This window comes from Echeneis naucrates, chromosome 11 (genome assembly GCF_900963305.1).
Source record: "Echeneis naucrates chromosome 11, fEcheNa1.1, whole genome shotgun sequence".
Taxonomy (NCBI): domain Eukaryota; kingdom Metazoa; phylum Chordata; class Actinopteri; order Carangiformes; family Echeneidae; genus Echeneis; species Echeneis naucrates.
In genome coordinates, this window is record NC_042521.1 from 4,780,768 (window position 1) to 4,796,765 (window position 15,998).

The 15,998-nt window shown below is 38.5% G+C and overlaps 2 protein-coding genes and 1 long non-coding RNA gene across 3 annotated transcripts; 1 reads left to right on the forward strand and 2 right to left on the reverse strand.

Moving 5' to 3' along the window:
* Positions 1 to 24: 24 nt before the first annotated feature.
* On the forward strand, positions 25 to 5,622 carry anxa14 (annexin A14). The gene is made up of 13 exons (XM_029513398.1): positions 25 to 929; positions 1,219 to 1,258; positions 2,079 to 2,175; positions 2,301 to 2,389; positions 3,094 to 3,207; positions 3,287 to 3,377; positions 3,475 to 3,554; positions 3,710 to 3,748; positions 3,975 to 4,065; positions 4,146 to 4,241; positions 4,324 to 4,379; positions 4,996 to 5,103; positions 5,191 to 5,622. The coding sequence occupies exons 2-13, from the start codon at positions 1,232 to 1,234 to the stop codon at positions 5,248 to 5,250; spliced, it is 948 nt and encodes a 315-aa protein (XP_029369258.1). The 5' UTR covers positions 25 to 929; positions 1,219 to 1,231; the 3' UTR covers positions 5,251 to 5,622.
* A 3,607-nt stretch (positions 5,623 to 9,229) lies between these two features.
* LOC115050547 (uncharacterized) lies at positions 9,230 to 10,456 on the reverse strand. Its single transcript, XR_003841207.1, has 2 exons — positions 10,270 to 10,456; positions 9,230 to 9,824 (listed from the first exon to the last, which is right to left on the reverse strand). It is a non-coding gene; the product is annotated as an uncharacterized LOC115050547 (long non-coding RNA).
* A 771-nt stretch (positions 10,457 to 11,227) lies between these two features.
* Positions 11,228 to 13,709, reverse strand: LOC115051265 (secreted 45 kDa protein-like). Its single transcript, XM_029514595.1, has 2 exons — positions 13,593 to 13,709; positions 11,228 to 12,024 (listed from the first exon to the last, which is right to left on the reverse strand). The coding sequence occupies exons 1-2, from the start codon at positions 13,656 to 13,658 to the stop codon at positions 11,617 to 11,619; spliced, it is 474 nt and encodes a 157-aa protein (XP_029370455.1). The 5' UTR covers positions 13,659 to 13,709; the 3' UTR covers positions 11,228 to 11,616.
* Positions 13,710 to 15,998: the final 2,289 nt, after the last annotated feature.

Genomic DNA, 15,998 nt, shown 5'->3' on the forward strand with positions numbered 1-15,998 from the left:
GTCTGCATTTGATGTCAGTGTGTGCATGTGCTTTTTCCTCCAAATATTTAGCTTCCCCTAATTAAAAAAAACAAAACAAAACAAAACTGCCTTGTTGAGCATGAAGTAGAAAATTAAAAGACCATGAATGAAAAGCTAAAAGCTGTAGATGTGTAGAGCTTGTGAAGCAGCTGAGCAGCACAGAGGGCCGAGTCATTCGTTCAGTGAATGGTCACGCTCAAGCTTTGCTTTCTGTCTGAAATCACTTTACAGTGAAGTGCGTGTACTTCTTGTCTTTCTCTGAAGGAAAAGGAGGCAGATAATTATTTTAGCAGCAGCTCAAAAGGCCTTTTGTTAACTCGGGTGGCAGAAACTCGTCACAGCACAAAACACCATCAGGTTATACATGAGCCCAGCAGAGTAAGGATGATCTGTTTTACCCTGAAACCAAAGTCCCACCCTCACTTCCTGACAGAAATGACTGGCATGTTAACAGATATCTGCTGAATCCAGGTGAAATGGCAGCGGACACCTAGATATTCTTCTCTTAACCTGATGTGTCTCTCCCAAAACTGAAGAATATCTCCTCACTAATTATTTAAAGTGTCGGCCAAATTGGCCACAAAATCTGCAGCCCGTGGTCATTACGCAGCAAACGTCAGCTGTAAACAAACCAGTCTGTCCGGATTCCTCCTCTGTGAGGAATGTGAGACTTTTAAAAGTGGGTTGTCTGAAAAAAAAAAAAAAAATGGAACACGCCGATGTCTTTGTGGATGCTTCGCAGTGATTGGTCAGGAATTTGATAGGCACCTGGTGTAGTGGGAGAAGGCGTGCCATAAACAGGGTGGGACTGAGATACAGAGCTGATTATAGGAAGGTGTAAAAGAAATGAAAAAAGGAAAACTTCACTAGCCCCTCACCTTTGTTCACCTGCCACAGCTTTCTTCCAGGTAGGAAAATCTAAGCATTGTTTTTCAGAAAATGGAAGAAAATGATGAACTGTTGTGTCTTTGTTTTGGTATGTAGCCTCTTAAAGATAAGGTAATATAACTTCTTGGCACAGCTGCACTTTTCAGGGGTGAACTGTCACTGAATGATTCATTTGGACGAAGATTCAACATAACTTTTCTCTCTGGCAGCACCACATTGGATTTTGTGTACATTAATGTCATTTACTGTACATGTTTGTGCTAATAGAGGTCAATAGTATGGACCACTGATCTCTGTTTTGTCTCAAAGGTAAAATAAAACCATGGACCCTGACTACTTCAAATCTTACGTGAGTAGGCTTTTTTCCACTCTCTCCCCCCTCTGCCTTTGTGTTGCTGCTCTGTTTACTATGAGGCCACATTTGTAGATAAACTTTGATTAACGACGTACCTTCTAACTTTATCTACAAAAGTTACTATGAACCTGATGCCTCCAGGCCTGCTGGAATGCCACAGCGTGATTTTATGTTTCCTTGACCATTTTAAGGTAGAGAGAGGCAATTCAACTACTCGGCCAAATTCTTCAATTCAGTTTGATAGTATTTGTACAGTTGTAAATTATCTGTAGGCCCTTTACAGAGAAAGACAAGACCTTCACAATATTTTAAAAACCACCAATGAAGAGAAAAAACTCAATTTTAACATGAGGAAACCTCCAAAAGAGAAGCAGCCTCAGGGTTGTCTTGCCACAACAGGTTGTGTTGAAAGGAGAAGCATTACAGTGAAAATAATAATAATAATAATGCTCAGAAGTGTAGTGGTGTTATTACTAATAACAGCAGTGGTGATTGTGTGTTTACTGCTGCTGAAGTATTCAGTCCTTTTTGTTCTCTACCAGCTTTCCAACCTACTATTTCACAATTTTACAATATTTAACATTCTTCAGATTCAAACATGATTAAAAGTGACTTGCATCTTGCATCTCGACTTCTGCTGATGCAATTCTGGTATGACTGAAAGTCTGTTATCACGCCACTTTGTTCCTCATCACAAATTCCACACGTTTCCTGTCACCCATTTATCACACTTGTGATAGAATCAGACAGGAAGCATCTACTTTTCCATTATTCATTGCTTTGTCTCTGTTTTTGTTCCCCGTTTGCCGTGCAGGAGATGTGCTGGGGCACTCTGGGAACGGTGCGACCCTTCTCCAATTTCCACCCTGATAGAGATGTCTCAGAGATCCAGGCGGCGCTGGAGAAGAAAGGTACGTCTGCTATCAGAGTAGAACTGGTGTGGCAAGCCAGAGGTGCAGACGTTAAGGGATTGTGTGCACATTGCAACCCCCCCCCCCCTCATAACTGAAACGCAAACATTGTGTACCTGATTCAGATGCGGTGAACCTGGTGAGAATCTTAACCAATCGCAGCAACGCTCAGAGACAGTTGATCGCCAGTACCTTTGAAGAGATGACACACAAGGTAAAGAAACAGATAAACATCTTTACAGCAACACTTTTTAAAGTTATGTTATCCAGAAACTAAAGCCTCAAATTCATAAGAGGTATTTCAACCTCACAGCCGCCTCCCAGTGTAGAATTTATCAAACGAAACATCGTTATGGAACGCAACAAAAGAGCAGAGCTGGACTGATAATATTGTGTATGCCTCAAATGGCAACTGTCTATTTGTTCATCTGTAATATCCACATGTTTGCTGATCAAATATTATGTAAAGCAAAAGGCTGTGGACACACCTTTATGTAGAGAGGGAGTTTAGCAGTAAATGGATATCCAGTATAATGTCCGAGTGAGTCGCAGGCTGGGACAGAGCTCCAGTGAATAAATGTTGCCAAAATGTTTTCATACTTTAAATTCTGATTCTCACAAAATGAAATTCTCACAAATTTTTTGTTTCACCTTGCTCAGACAGCCAGGAATGTCCTTCACTTTTACCACCAACAAAAGTTGAAACGATACAGAAGTTGGCATCAATTTGGTCATAACTAAGGCTCAGGTGTTGGTTGAGGTGCTGCTGTAAGGTTTCCTGCATTTTAATGCACTATGAGAACCCCTAAATAAATTTAATATAAAAGTTGTTGTCTGATGCCGTTTAATAAATGTGCATGTATAGAGAAAACCTGAGAACAAATGTAAAATATGACATCTCTCTGCGTGGTCTCCCAGGAGCTGGTAACTGCTTTGAAGAAAGCTCTGTCTGGAGATGTGGAGGTTCTGCTGCTGGAGCTGCTGATGACCCCTCTGCAGTACGATGCTCACCGCCTGCAGCAGGCCATGGCGGTGAGTCAGCACCTGTGTGTTTGCCTACTTAAATGTAATTGTATGTCCATATTGAAGGTGTGTGTGTGTGTGTATGCAGGGTCTGGGCACAGATGAGGAAACACTAATGGAGATCCTTTGTACACGATCTGGGAAGCAGCTTCAAGAAATCACTTCCTCATACAAACAATGTAAATCACTGAGCTTTAACTTTATGTTTTCCTCCATATGTTAAAAAAAAAAAAATGTAATTTTAACAATGTTTGCTGTTGTTTGCCCCTTTTGTAGTTTACAACAAGGACCTGGAGAAGGAGCTGAAAGGAGAAACCAGCGGAGACTTTGCTAAGCTTGTTGTGGCTTTGCTAAATGTAATCTGAGTATTTATTTTCTTTTACCATGACGCTTAGTCTCGGAACTAAAACTGCCTCAAAGATACACTACTGGCCATTCATTTTATCTACACAATTTACCTTTCATAATATTGATATGTACTTGATTTTTTTTCATCACTGTCTCCCAACAGAAAGAAAATGTTGCTGGTGTGGCTCAAAAGGACATTGAGGTATCTGATATTTCAACTTTGCATTATGATGCCAAAATTGGCAAAAGAAAAATTGGCATACTTTGCATAAAAAAAAGCAATGAAATGTTGAACGTTGTCTTATAGAAGAAGAAAACTGGCATGTTGTGCTTGCAGTGTTTGCACAGAGCGTGCAGCAGGTGTAAACCTAAGCTGAGTGAAGCCTCTGAACATCTGATGGTATTTACTTCTGTTTTTATGCTTTCAGACTCTGAAAGCATCACTAGGTGGGAAAAAAGCAGATGTTGGACCGTGGATTAACATCCTGACCTCCAGAGATTCAGACCATCTCAAGACAGGTGGGACTTCACCAAACTTTTCTTTCTTCTTCACCATATGAAAATGCTCACACACCCCTGATCTCACATTTCACTCACAGTGTTCATGGGACTGGAGCTGGAGAACGGACAGATGGTGGCTGAGACAGTGGAGAAGCGATTCTCAGGAGACATCCGACTGGGCTTAAAAGTTTTAGGTAAATATTGTTTGTATTGTGAGGAAATGATCAGTAGATGCTGGGTAGTGACCGTCATCTCTTCATCTCTGCGTCGTCACAGTGCAGTGCATCGAAGCCCCCGATGTTTACCTCGCTAAAAGAATAAACAGCATGAAGGTAAGATGCCGTCATCATCAACTGATTGATTGTGAAAGTTTGATCTCAGGATGCATTTTTTTATTCAGGTCAGATCAGCTGTTTCATTTGTTTTACAGGTAGGTTAAAAAAGAGTCATGGATCAGCTCGGCAGTGAGAGCATTGCCATACACAGATACAGATTGAACATGACATAAAAATTAATATGACAGAGAGATGAGCTATAAATGAAATATAACACCACACACATATGGTGGAGATGTTACTTAAAATATGTTACTTCTAATCCAAAAGTGTAAGAAAAGAACATTGAAACTCCTGTCTAGTTTTATTACATGGTCACTGTAGGCTTAACAAATCTCCATCTATCTATCTGTAACTTTTACAGAACAGTGCTCAGTAATTCAGACAGCAATATTCTGGAAAGCTACTGCCATGTACAATCTTATTTTAACCACCCCACGTGCCATTTGTGGAATCGTGGGGTTAAATAAATCCATATATCGTCTTCTCCATGAAGCGTGTTTGACTTCAGTCACTGTCCTAGATGTGTCAGGATTAAAGTTGTTGTCCTATTGACGACAAACCGTGCAGGAAAAAATACATAAATGTTGAAGCACGTGTTTCACTCTGGCAGACATCAATAGTGCAGGGGATTATGGTGTCTCACTCCGAGGAAGATCTGCTGTGCATCCGTGCTGCCTACATTAAGTTAACAGGCACTTCTCTCTACACTGCCCTACAGGTAGGTCACATCTGTAATATCGTTTTTTCATTCTTTCAAGGGAAAAGAACGACATCTTTACACACAAGCCTCCTCTTTCTCCTGCAGGAACACTTTAAAGGTGAACATCTACAGGCTCTGCTGGCTATCTGTCGATCTGAAGATTAGTCTTTTGTGTTTGAATAAATCATTTTGTGAGTTGTGCATTCAAGTCCTTCCTAGTTGTGTTGAGGTCGTCACACAAACACACGCAACTAAACCTAAGAAAAGAAGCTGTTTGATATGCTGGATATTTTATGAGGGCAAAGTGTGCATTTGTTTTTTATTACTGTTAAATCCTTTTCTGGATATCATATCTAAATGTTTTTAATATGTTTCCAAATGATAACTACACACAGAAAACAATGCACCCTGCGCCTTTCTCTTCATAGTTTAATATAAATGTCTATTTAGCATCAACTTATAACTTATATTTTTCAGAAGTGTAATAATTTTAGATGTTATGTTCATTTCCAAATAAATAATGTTCATCTGAATTCAGAGTTGTATAATTTGGCATTGGCTCACTCCTCCTTTTCAGACTAAACATTTAAATCACTTTTTCCAATATGGTTGTGTTATTGGCATATTCCTGATGCTGCACACAGGTCAGATCCTTCATATGACATGCTTTGTTTAAACTGGATGAATTCGTCAGTACAATCGTGAATCACTCAATAACACAGAGGAATTGTAGAAACAGATCCTTTTTCTCTAAGACATTTTTTCTACTTACTGCTCAACAGCACAGCTTGTACAGCAACAATGGCACAAAGGAAAACAACTGGGAAGCTTTGAATCCTGAGCCTCCATTGTGCCTGGTGAGGGGTTGGGTGGTTGCTATTGTCCTTGCAGTGCTTGGAGCAGCTGTTGTAGTAGCTGGTGTTACAGTTGTAGTTGTTGGCTTCACAGTTGTACTGGTGGTTTGCATTACAGTTGTAGTGGTTGGTGACATTTTTGTTGTAGCCGTTGGTATCACAGTTGTACTTGTTGGTGACACAGTTGTAGTGGTGGATGGTTTTATGGTTGTTGGTGTTACAGTTGTTGGAGTAGTTGGTGTCATAGTTGTCGTGGTGGTTGATCTCACAGTTGTAGTGGTAGTTGGTCTCACAGTTGTTGTAGTAGTTGGTCTCACAGTTGTTGTAGTAGTTGGTCTCACAGTTGTTGTAGTGGTTGTTCTCACAGTTGTAGTGGTGGTTGGTGTCACAGTTGTCGTTGTTCTTGGTGTTGCGGTTGTAGTGGTTGGTGACATGGCTGTAGTGGGCCTGGGAGTTGTCATACCGGTTGTAGCGGTCGGAGCTCTGGTTGTCCGGCTCATGGAGTCAGCTGTAGTTGTGGTGAAGGTCTGAGTGAGAACAGGGGGAACAGATCCTTTTAGGGAGGGTCAGCTGAATTCAGAATAAAGTGGAAAATGACCTCAGCTGACGGTTTATAAATGTACTGCTGCACTAAAAGAAGACAAAAACTGGTACTAATCATGATTCCAGGCACGCAAGAAAGAAAAAAACATCCCAGTTATAAAGTTTTACAGATGAACATTTTGTCAAAGGAAGTCCAGAACTATTGAACATGTTGAATAGTTCTGTGCTTCCTTTGACAAAAAGTATTTCATCTCTTTCAAACAGCAAAACCTAAAATCAAATTTCATGACCCCCTTTGAAATAGCAGAAAAAGAAAAAGTAGTGTTTTGTTTTCGTTCTACTTACCATCCAACTTCATTTGAACATGAAGGGATTTCTTAACTGAATACTTGTTTTTTTTCCCATCAAATGATAATACATTAGCACCACTTTGATATCAACATGAAGTTCATAATTATCCACAGAGATTTTCTTTTCCTGCATTTACATACAAAAATGTGCTGATAAATGGTTAAAAAGGACGTTCATAAAAACTGAACCTTTGTGATTATATATTAAGAAAAATGCCCCCAAAAATTATTCTGCATCTGCAATAAAATGGTTTTAAAAAGAAAAAAAAAAAAAGATTTGATGGTTTATTAATTACGTAGAAAACTCAGCTCTTCCACGTAAGTTTGATGTGGTCATTTCTGAGTTTGTGTAGTTACCTGAACTAATGTCAGCAGAACCAGAACATGAAATCCCAGAGCTGGTGTCTTCATGGTGGATAGTGGAGGGGAGGCAGCGATGAGACGAAGTAGGCTGATGGTCTCTGGAAGTCCTTCGTTTGGAAAATCTCTCTGAGATGAGTGGATGCTCTGTGTTCTCTTTCATACATCATCACAGCTCTATTTCATGACGTGCAGGTTTAGGAGGAGTTAGGGGCATGTGTCTGTCGGTGGCATTCTACATTTACATAAACTTTCTGTACTGACATTGACGCATTCAATGGGCTAATAAAATGCTTCACTAAATTATTACTTACTGTGGACATGAGCATATACATTAGTTATAAGAATTCATTCTCCTATCATAAGAAACCTCTTTACTGTTATATTTGATATATATATTCATGCACTGTCAACTTTGTTTAATTCTTAACCGTAATAATGGTACATGGCATTCTTTGAAAAATTCCTGCTGTGATAGAAATAAATGAAAAACAATGAGTGAACTATTAGTAATGGTCAACAGTTTGGTCCAATGAACTGAGACGCTGAGATTAATCATAAAGATAACATTTTTATTTGGCTTTGTTCCCCAAGGTCGAAAAGACTAATACAAAAATAGCTTGACAATCCCATTTCCACATCAGGGATTGAGTCGGAGGATAAAGGTCATCTTACTTCCTTGAACCTGACTTTGGGTTTAATTTGTAAAGAAGAAACTCTAACCCTTTTTAATGGCTTATCACCTGCTCCTGCTCAAGGCGGTGTGCGTAGATATATATATCTCAACACTGACCTTGATTTGTCTCTTTGTCTTTCTGAGCAGCATGTTTTCTGTGTACAGTCTTATCGAGCACCACGGCGTCCAGGAAATGAGAGTTTTAATGTATTCTGTCACTGACTGGACCTGCTTAGTCTTTTAAGTACGTGCCCACTCATTCAACTGACTGATGCTTTATGTATCATGTAATATAATTTAATATAATGTAATACAGCTCTTTGAGTAGCCCCGTCCTATTGTTCCAGTGGTGTATCAAAAGGACTAAAGGCATTTCTCCTAAGAAATTATTTCTAAAACACAATATAACCTTGATGAAGTACAGGAGCTGATAGGTCAGCTCGCACAGCTTAAGTGTCTCTTTGTTCTCTGAGCTCAGTGCCGCCATCAGTTTCACTTTTGTTTCTTTTGAACTGACAGAAATTTAAACGTTTTAAGTGTAATTGAATTCATCTTGTGCAGAGGCCAGCCTTACCGCTTTGATTTATTTATTTATATATTTTGTCAGAAATGAATTTTCCCCTTTGCTTAGCGCCTTTTAACATTACGCCAGATGATCCTATCAGAAAGATGTGGTTTTTAAGCAGTGATATCGTTTTCACTGTACATGCTGACTCACTGTTTGTTGACCTTTTCATCCTCCTCTTCTTTCATGAACTAAGCGGGCCATTGTATCCTGCAGTAATGGTCTTTAGCTCTGTTATGTGAGATGTCTGAGTGTTTTTTTTGTTTTTTGTTTGTTTTTTTTTTTTAATTAGCGTAAAAATTCTCATTTCTCATTTTCGGTGTATGTAAGAGGCCTCTGTGTTTGGGTGTTGGCTCTGTGTACCTTAGCGCAGCAAAACCTTCCCTCTTGAATAAGATCTATCTCTCTGCCCTGATTTCCCAAATATTATTTTACCACACAGCATAATACCCTGAGCGACTATTGTCCGTGGTGTGTTGTGCCAAAAAAACCTGTCGGACCAAAGAGACTGAGCATATCCATCATTCATATCCTGTGTGGTGAAGCATTTAGTTTTAATCTCTATTAGTTTTTGCAACACGGATGCTCTTTTTATTTTCATTCTGATGAATAAACGTGACTCAAACCTGGTATTACATATTGGTAATAGTCAGGGAATTTATATGTGAAATGTCCGTTCTGTTTATTCAGTGTTTATTGTGCATGCACATTACCCCGTTTTACTTCTGTGTGCAGGTAATTATATTAACACACACACAGACACAAACTATCGAAATAAAGACAACACAACTACAGCTTGACATGACAAGGAAAAAGAGATTTTATGTAATATTATATTTACATATGTTGACTACGTTTGATTAAATAAATAGTTTCAAAGGAGACAACAAATGTGCCAACAGTATAATTCCTTAAAATAAAAATAAACATGCTTAAACTCATAATGATTTCTGGGCTGCTGCTGTTTTTCTATCCCATATGAATGCACGCTGTGACTCCTGCTAAACATTGATAGACTGACTTTTTCCACATTCACCTGTTAATCAATTTAATCATAAAGCACTATTTTGTTAAAGACAAACAGCTCAAAAAGTATTTCCTAAAAGACTAAACTTTCTGCATGCAGCTCAGATATACAAGTGGGCGAGCTCTGACTGTGAATCTGTAGAGAGCACTCACTGCCAAAGTGCTTGAAGAGAAAAACATCCAAGCAGCAGGCTGACAGAGGTGAAGATGCGGCTCTGTCCGTTCTTTGTTGTCATGCTGGACATGTAACCTGTGTCGGTGGGCACAATGGTGGCATTACTGATGGCAGTATCGGTGGATATGTCTGTAAAGGGTTTGGTCGTGGTTGTGGAACTGCCTGTTTCACTGCTGACCATGCTATCGTCCTATGAGGAGATTGAAAGGACAGACAAAACCCAACAATGATGTAACAAACCACTGTAACGGACAGCTCAATATTTTATATATATTTAATAAAAATATTCACAAAACCAAGTTTCTGTTTCAAAACTGTATTTATATTGTATTTATCAAAAATCCATTCTTAATGAACAATAGAGGGCGAAAATACAAAAAAAAAAAGAAAAATGATTAAAATTGCCATTTCATTAGGCTGAATCGTGGCATATTTGGGTGAACTTATTCATTTATCTCAGATATTATTTTTAATCTACGATAAAAGTAGTATAATAGTAGTTTACAGGTTGTTTTTTTTATTGTTCTTTAACCACTGTGACTGAAAATGACCAGTTCAATCAGAATCAGTTATAGTTCACTTCTTTTCTGGCTTCATGTGCATCGCTCTCTTTACCTGCATTAAATTAGTTTTACCTCAGTGCAGACAAATCCCAGCAGAGCCAGTAAAAACAGCCCCAGGACACTGGATTTCATTTTGGATGAGAGCTGATTTCCTCCCCAAGACAAACAGAAAGTTGGAGCGGGTTTAAAACCTCTTTAAGTCGTATGCGTGTCCTTGCTTCAAGTCTTAGTTTTGCAAAGTGCATTTCCAGAGCATGAGCTTTTATAAGGTGCTCAGATTATTCACCTGGTACTGGTTTACTTTCAGGAAGTCTGGCCTCAGTCTCCTCCCCACTGATGGTTGACCACAATGCAAAAACTTGCACTAAACCAAATAAAATCTGTGTGGACTGGGTGGTAAAGACACCAAATCTAAGTTCCTCCAACTGCATACTTTTATCCTGTCAGTAAGGTTAAGAAACTTTTTTTTAATACTTCATATTTTTAAATGAGTTGCAGCAAAAGTCCTAATTGCTCAACTCTGGGCTGGCTCTCTTTGAGGTCAAATACGTATCTGATAATAGAGCTCTGTGATTCGTCATCGATTTTTACTTTAAATACGTTTTTCTTGATGCCTAAAATATTTTCACTTCTGATATTATGCCAGTTTTTTCAGTTTTCAATAAATCGCACAACATGACAATCTGAACACTATATTTTACCAAACCGATTTTTACATACAGACAAAGTTATTTAAATAGATTTGAATTAATACCTGTCATGTCTGAGACTGTCCTTAGGCAGACCCATTGGAGAAAAACAAATCAGAGTCTTGAAGGTGACTTGAAGAAAACATCCCAGTTTGAATACCACGCTTGAATAAACTGAATTTCCTTATTTTTTTCATAGAAAAGCCAAAATGCAAATGAGATCTCAGTTGTACTTGTGCCATTGCTATCAGTTTGTGTGTATCCAAAGTTCTTTTAAGATAAATCTAATTGTTTGAAATGTCTTTTTGCCTCCCGGCTGCTAATTTGTGTTTTGTTTTAGCATAAAGAATAGATTTAGAACCCCATTTCACTTTTATTTTCATTTTAATCCACATAGAAAAGGCATAGAAATTCCATCTCCTCTGTTTACATTCAGCATTTTGTAAAATGTTTGAATCATTTTTAGTTTGAACATTAGAATTATAGTTTTACACATCATTTAAAAAGACTGTGAGGCTATATCGAAAAAAGCTAAATACAAACAAAGCATTATAATGCTAAATATGCGACTGTCATAGAAAAAGCCCAAACTGCCAAAGATTAAATATTTATATTATAGAATGGTTAATATGTGACCTTTTTACCTTCATATACTTAAACAGGATTTATGGATTTTCTGTAAAGGCCAGTTCCTTGAAATGCAGCCTGAGTCATTGGAGGTTGTAGATTTTCAGCCCTGTGAGCTGTAGATCAGGATTGACATGACGGGCAGCAGCATTTGACCGTAACAGCCGAACAAAACAGGTGACGCTCCTGAAGCTGTTGTACCTTCAGCCACGGTACTGCTGGGTGCGGTGCTCCCAGTCGGAGAGGGCTGCATGGTGGATGCTGTCGTTCCAGAGTTGTGGTTCGTTCCAGAGTTCTGGTTCGTTCCAGATGACGTGTCGTTCTGGTGTGAGGTAGTGGAGGTCTTTGTGGTGACAGCAGAGGTGGAGCCAGAGGTGGTAGTTGCCCCTGAGATTGGAGTAGAACTGGAGAAGGTGGAGATCTCTTGAGTGGAGATGGAGACAGGTTGTGATGTGTTTGCTGTAGGTTCGGTGCTGGCCATTGTTACGGTCATATTTGTTGTGCTTTGTCCCTGTGAGAGAAAAGAGCATTTTGCATTGAAGGTCACAATCACAGTAGACACACACACATACAAAGTATCTTCTCATGCGTGTGAGGGGAATAAGATTTAAATTGAGCACAATAAAAACATATGTCACCATTGAACAGCATTATAATTGTCCCAATAACTTCTCGTTTGAACCTTTGTTAGTTATCATGAGCCACTCCCGGGCGACGCTGGCTCAGAGCGGAGCACACCGCAGACAGGTCACCAGTCAACACGCAGAGAAATAGCCATTCACGCTCAGGCCTTCGGGCTATCTAGAGTCACCAATTAACCCAAAGACTTTCAAAATGCTCAGAGAGAACTTTAGTGCTCTGATTCCACTGTCCAGGAGAGTCAGCCGAAATCATAAATATACCAAACCCCAGAACTATATGCATGGCCAGATCCAATGACAAATAAGTGAATAAACACATGTAAACCCATGAAGAAAGAAAATGTGACTATATATGATCCAAGATAGTATTAGGCATGAACTTTATTCTAACATGATAACAATAATGAGAAGATAAAGCAGCTGTAGTACTTGAAAATAAATTTAATTCCTGCCCCACACTCTGTACGCTCGCTCACTCAGTGCCAGTGCCGACATTTACTGTCAGTATTTCCTGTCTGTATCATACTTCCAATCTGTTCCCCAGATAAAGCCTTCCTGTAGTAGAGTCTCTGTGTTTCACAAATCATTCAAAGCTGGTCAAGCACCTGCCGTTCCAGCTGAATATGCTTTGCATGTGACTGTGGTTGACAGAGCCTTACAGTACCTTTTTCCTGCGTACACGCTGTGTCATAATTGCCCACTGAATGTCTGCGCCGTATCCACATCTATCTCTTTTTCTGCGTTTCATCTCCCCTTTAGTTCAGACCCAGAAACATCCAGTCTGTCAGAAAATGGGAACACCCCCCGCGGCTGACACCGAGCAGCTCCCAATGGCAAAAGAAAGGATTAGTGATGGCTGACAAAATAAAGCAGGTCTGATAAATTCAGTTTCACAGAATTGTGACAGCGGAGGAAATATAAATACATTCTCCAGTCGCCGAAAAGTAGATTTGAGGCAGCTGATATAACAATTTAACTTTAAAAGTTTGGAAGTTTTCAGAGGAAAACTTGTTTTTTTTTTTTTGTTTTTTATAATTCGGTGCATCCAACGATGTCATGTTAAATAACCAAAGTTTCTCTTAAAAGTCAAGAATGTAATAACATTTTTTAAATTTGCATTTGTAATTCATTAATCTAGCCCTCATTTTTATACACAATAGTTCTGTAAAGAAGACAGACTTTTGTTTTCTCTGGCAAATACAACCCATTCTGGAACCTCCCAACTGCATAGACTTTGAAATGCATTTAAATGTTAAATTTACCTCTGGTTAATTTGAATGCAACCACATTTAAGATAAAAGAAAGAGCAAGAGTCAGCTAAGCTTTGTGGTGAAAACCCACACAAATCACTGATTCAGTCAGTTTGGAGAAGATTAACTGAATTTAATCTCGGGTCATAAGTTTCACATATTCTCTGCCAGGTTTCAGCGTCTCTTACCTCAGTACTGCAGAGCAACATGCAGGTCAAAAAGAAACAGCGGACAGGCATCCCTGTTTTCATCATCTTGGTTTTCAGTTGCTCCCCCTGAGCTCTATGGTTTTCCCCACCTCTCTCTGTGTCCTTTTATACCTGCTGGCTCACCATAACAATGATGCTGATAATGAGGTTAGGCATCAGGAAGTGCTACGCAAAAATATCCATACTGACATACGTTTCTTTGCCTGGACTGTTAAAATTTATATCCACTGGACTGGATGTGCTGTGTGCAACTTTGAAATCTGTGGTCTCCTCAAATACGTGCAACACTGTTGGTGCCATATAAATCACAAAAACTTTCTTCTGTGCTCAAACTACAACTTTGTGTTACTAAAGATTGTTTTCAAGACTGTTATTTTTTCCTTTACTAGTCAAACTTGATTCATAATATGTGATTATTAAAGCTTCTACTGTGCTTTTTAGTGACCACAATTTGATATTATTGCTACAACTCAAATTGTTATGGTTATATTTTCATTATGATAATTATTACAGTGAAACTTTTTAGTAACAGCAATTTATGTCCTAACAACTTGAAATCCTTACTTTAGTCGACGAATGTCAGCTGCTGCTTGCCCGTAGCATTTTAATTGGAAACGAAAAGCTTCCTATTCACATTAAATTTTTCACTTTCAACCAGGATGAGATATAAACGGAAAAAACAGATAACCAACAAAAAGGACAATGGATAGATAGATGTTACGTGGCTAACACAAGTATCGTTCATTATAAACTCTCATGATTGGATTATTGTGATGAGGATTTAGTGAATAATGCACATTTGAAATCACCTCACCTGTTACCATGCAGCCAAAGGAGGTGTTGGTATAACTGAAGCAGGCATAAAAAGAATATACCCCTCTGATATTTTAGCTTTTGATGCCAATTTTATACAAAGTCTTCAGGTAAACCTATGTGCTCATTAATTATTTTACAGTTAAGAGCAATACTGTGGCACAAATGAAACCCACTACGCCACCGTAATCATCAAACTATCTCAAAGTCAAAGAGATAGGAAGTAAATGTGTTCCTGTAGCGGGATGCTTTAGGTGCTTTGAAATCACAACGTGCCCATTGTGGTGCTTTATCAACTGTGATCTCCAGGCTGAATATTTCCTGGTATCGCTCATTTCAGTTTATCTTTCAGATAACCCAATGTCCCATGTCATCCCTTCCACAGTTGCTGAAACATTAGTTATTGTTACACATTAACGTGTATGTGTCTGGCTCCTCCCACCCATCTTCTTTTGCATGACATTTAAACACTAAACTCTGAATTGCGCTCCTCCTCATCTTAGTGCTACGTGGTCCCTTTTGGTTTGACATGTTTTATTGGATGAGATTTACTTATTGCATTCAGTAACATTTTATTGCTCTTGCAAGTGGAAGGAATTGAAACCCACTATACCACCATCATAAAGAAGGAGAGAATGTAGTTAGGCGGAGGAGAAGCACACATTTCATCTGAAAAGAATCATCTTGAAGTTCACTTAAAATTGTCCAATTTGGGGGGAAATTGTTTCAAAATCAAACAAAGGGTGACAAATGGGAGTTTTAAATTGAGGCATTAAATACTTCATTAGCCATAACTTATTAAAAGGGTTAATTTAATGAACCAATTTATTACCCTTTAACCATTTTCAGTTGCTGGCAGATCTATTAAGGCTTAAATGTAAATGATCTCAGCATGCAATTTTTTTAACAGAAATATTACCGATAATACTTATTACTTTTGTTTTCGGTCATATTAGATTATGACCAATTTATCTTAATGCTATTTAGTATCATGCTGATGTGGCCATTTTTAAACATTAAAGTTCACAAAGGCCCTTTTCAAACTAAACCACTAGATGAACTTCCTTAAAGTACAAAAAATACAACTTTTTGTGTATTTCATGTGAAGACAGCTACATTGATTTAACAAATGAAAAAGCAGCTGAACACATGAATGCTTACCAATTTGCCGTCATTCAGTCTCTTTGGTCTGGCTGACCTGAAAGGCAAATAAAAACTCTAACACATGCAACCTTTATTTATGTCCATCATTGCGTGCCTTTTTTTCCTTCTGCAGTTATACCTTGATAGGTCTGTATTTTTTAACTGTTTGAGTTCAAACAAAACTGGGTTGTCTGCAGCTCTATAGTACTGAATACAAACAATGTTAGCAAAATTGGAAAAAATTTGTTTTATTATTCTCACACTAACGGGCATTATATGTTATGATACTATGCAGAATGGGAGTGTAACTAAGTTCGCTTAATCAATTGTAGTTTTATATTTGATATATTTAACAGACCTCTTTGTACTGCTCCTTACTACTATATTTATCTGCCAGCTAATTTAAAGATTAAGATTTAAATTGAAGAC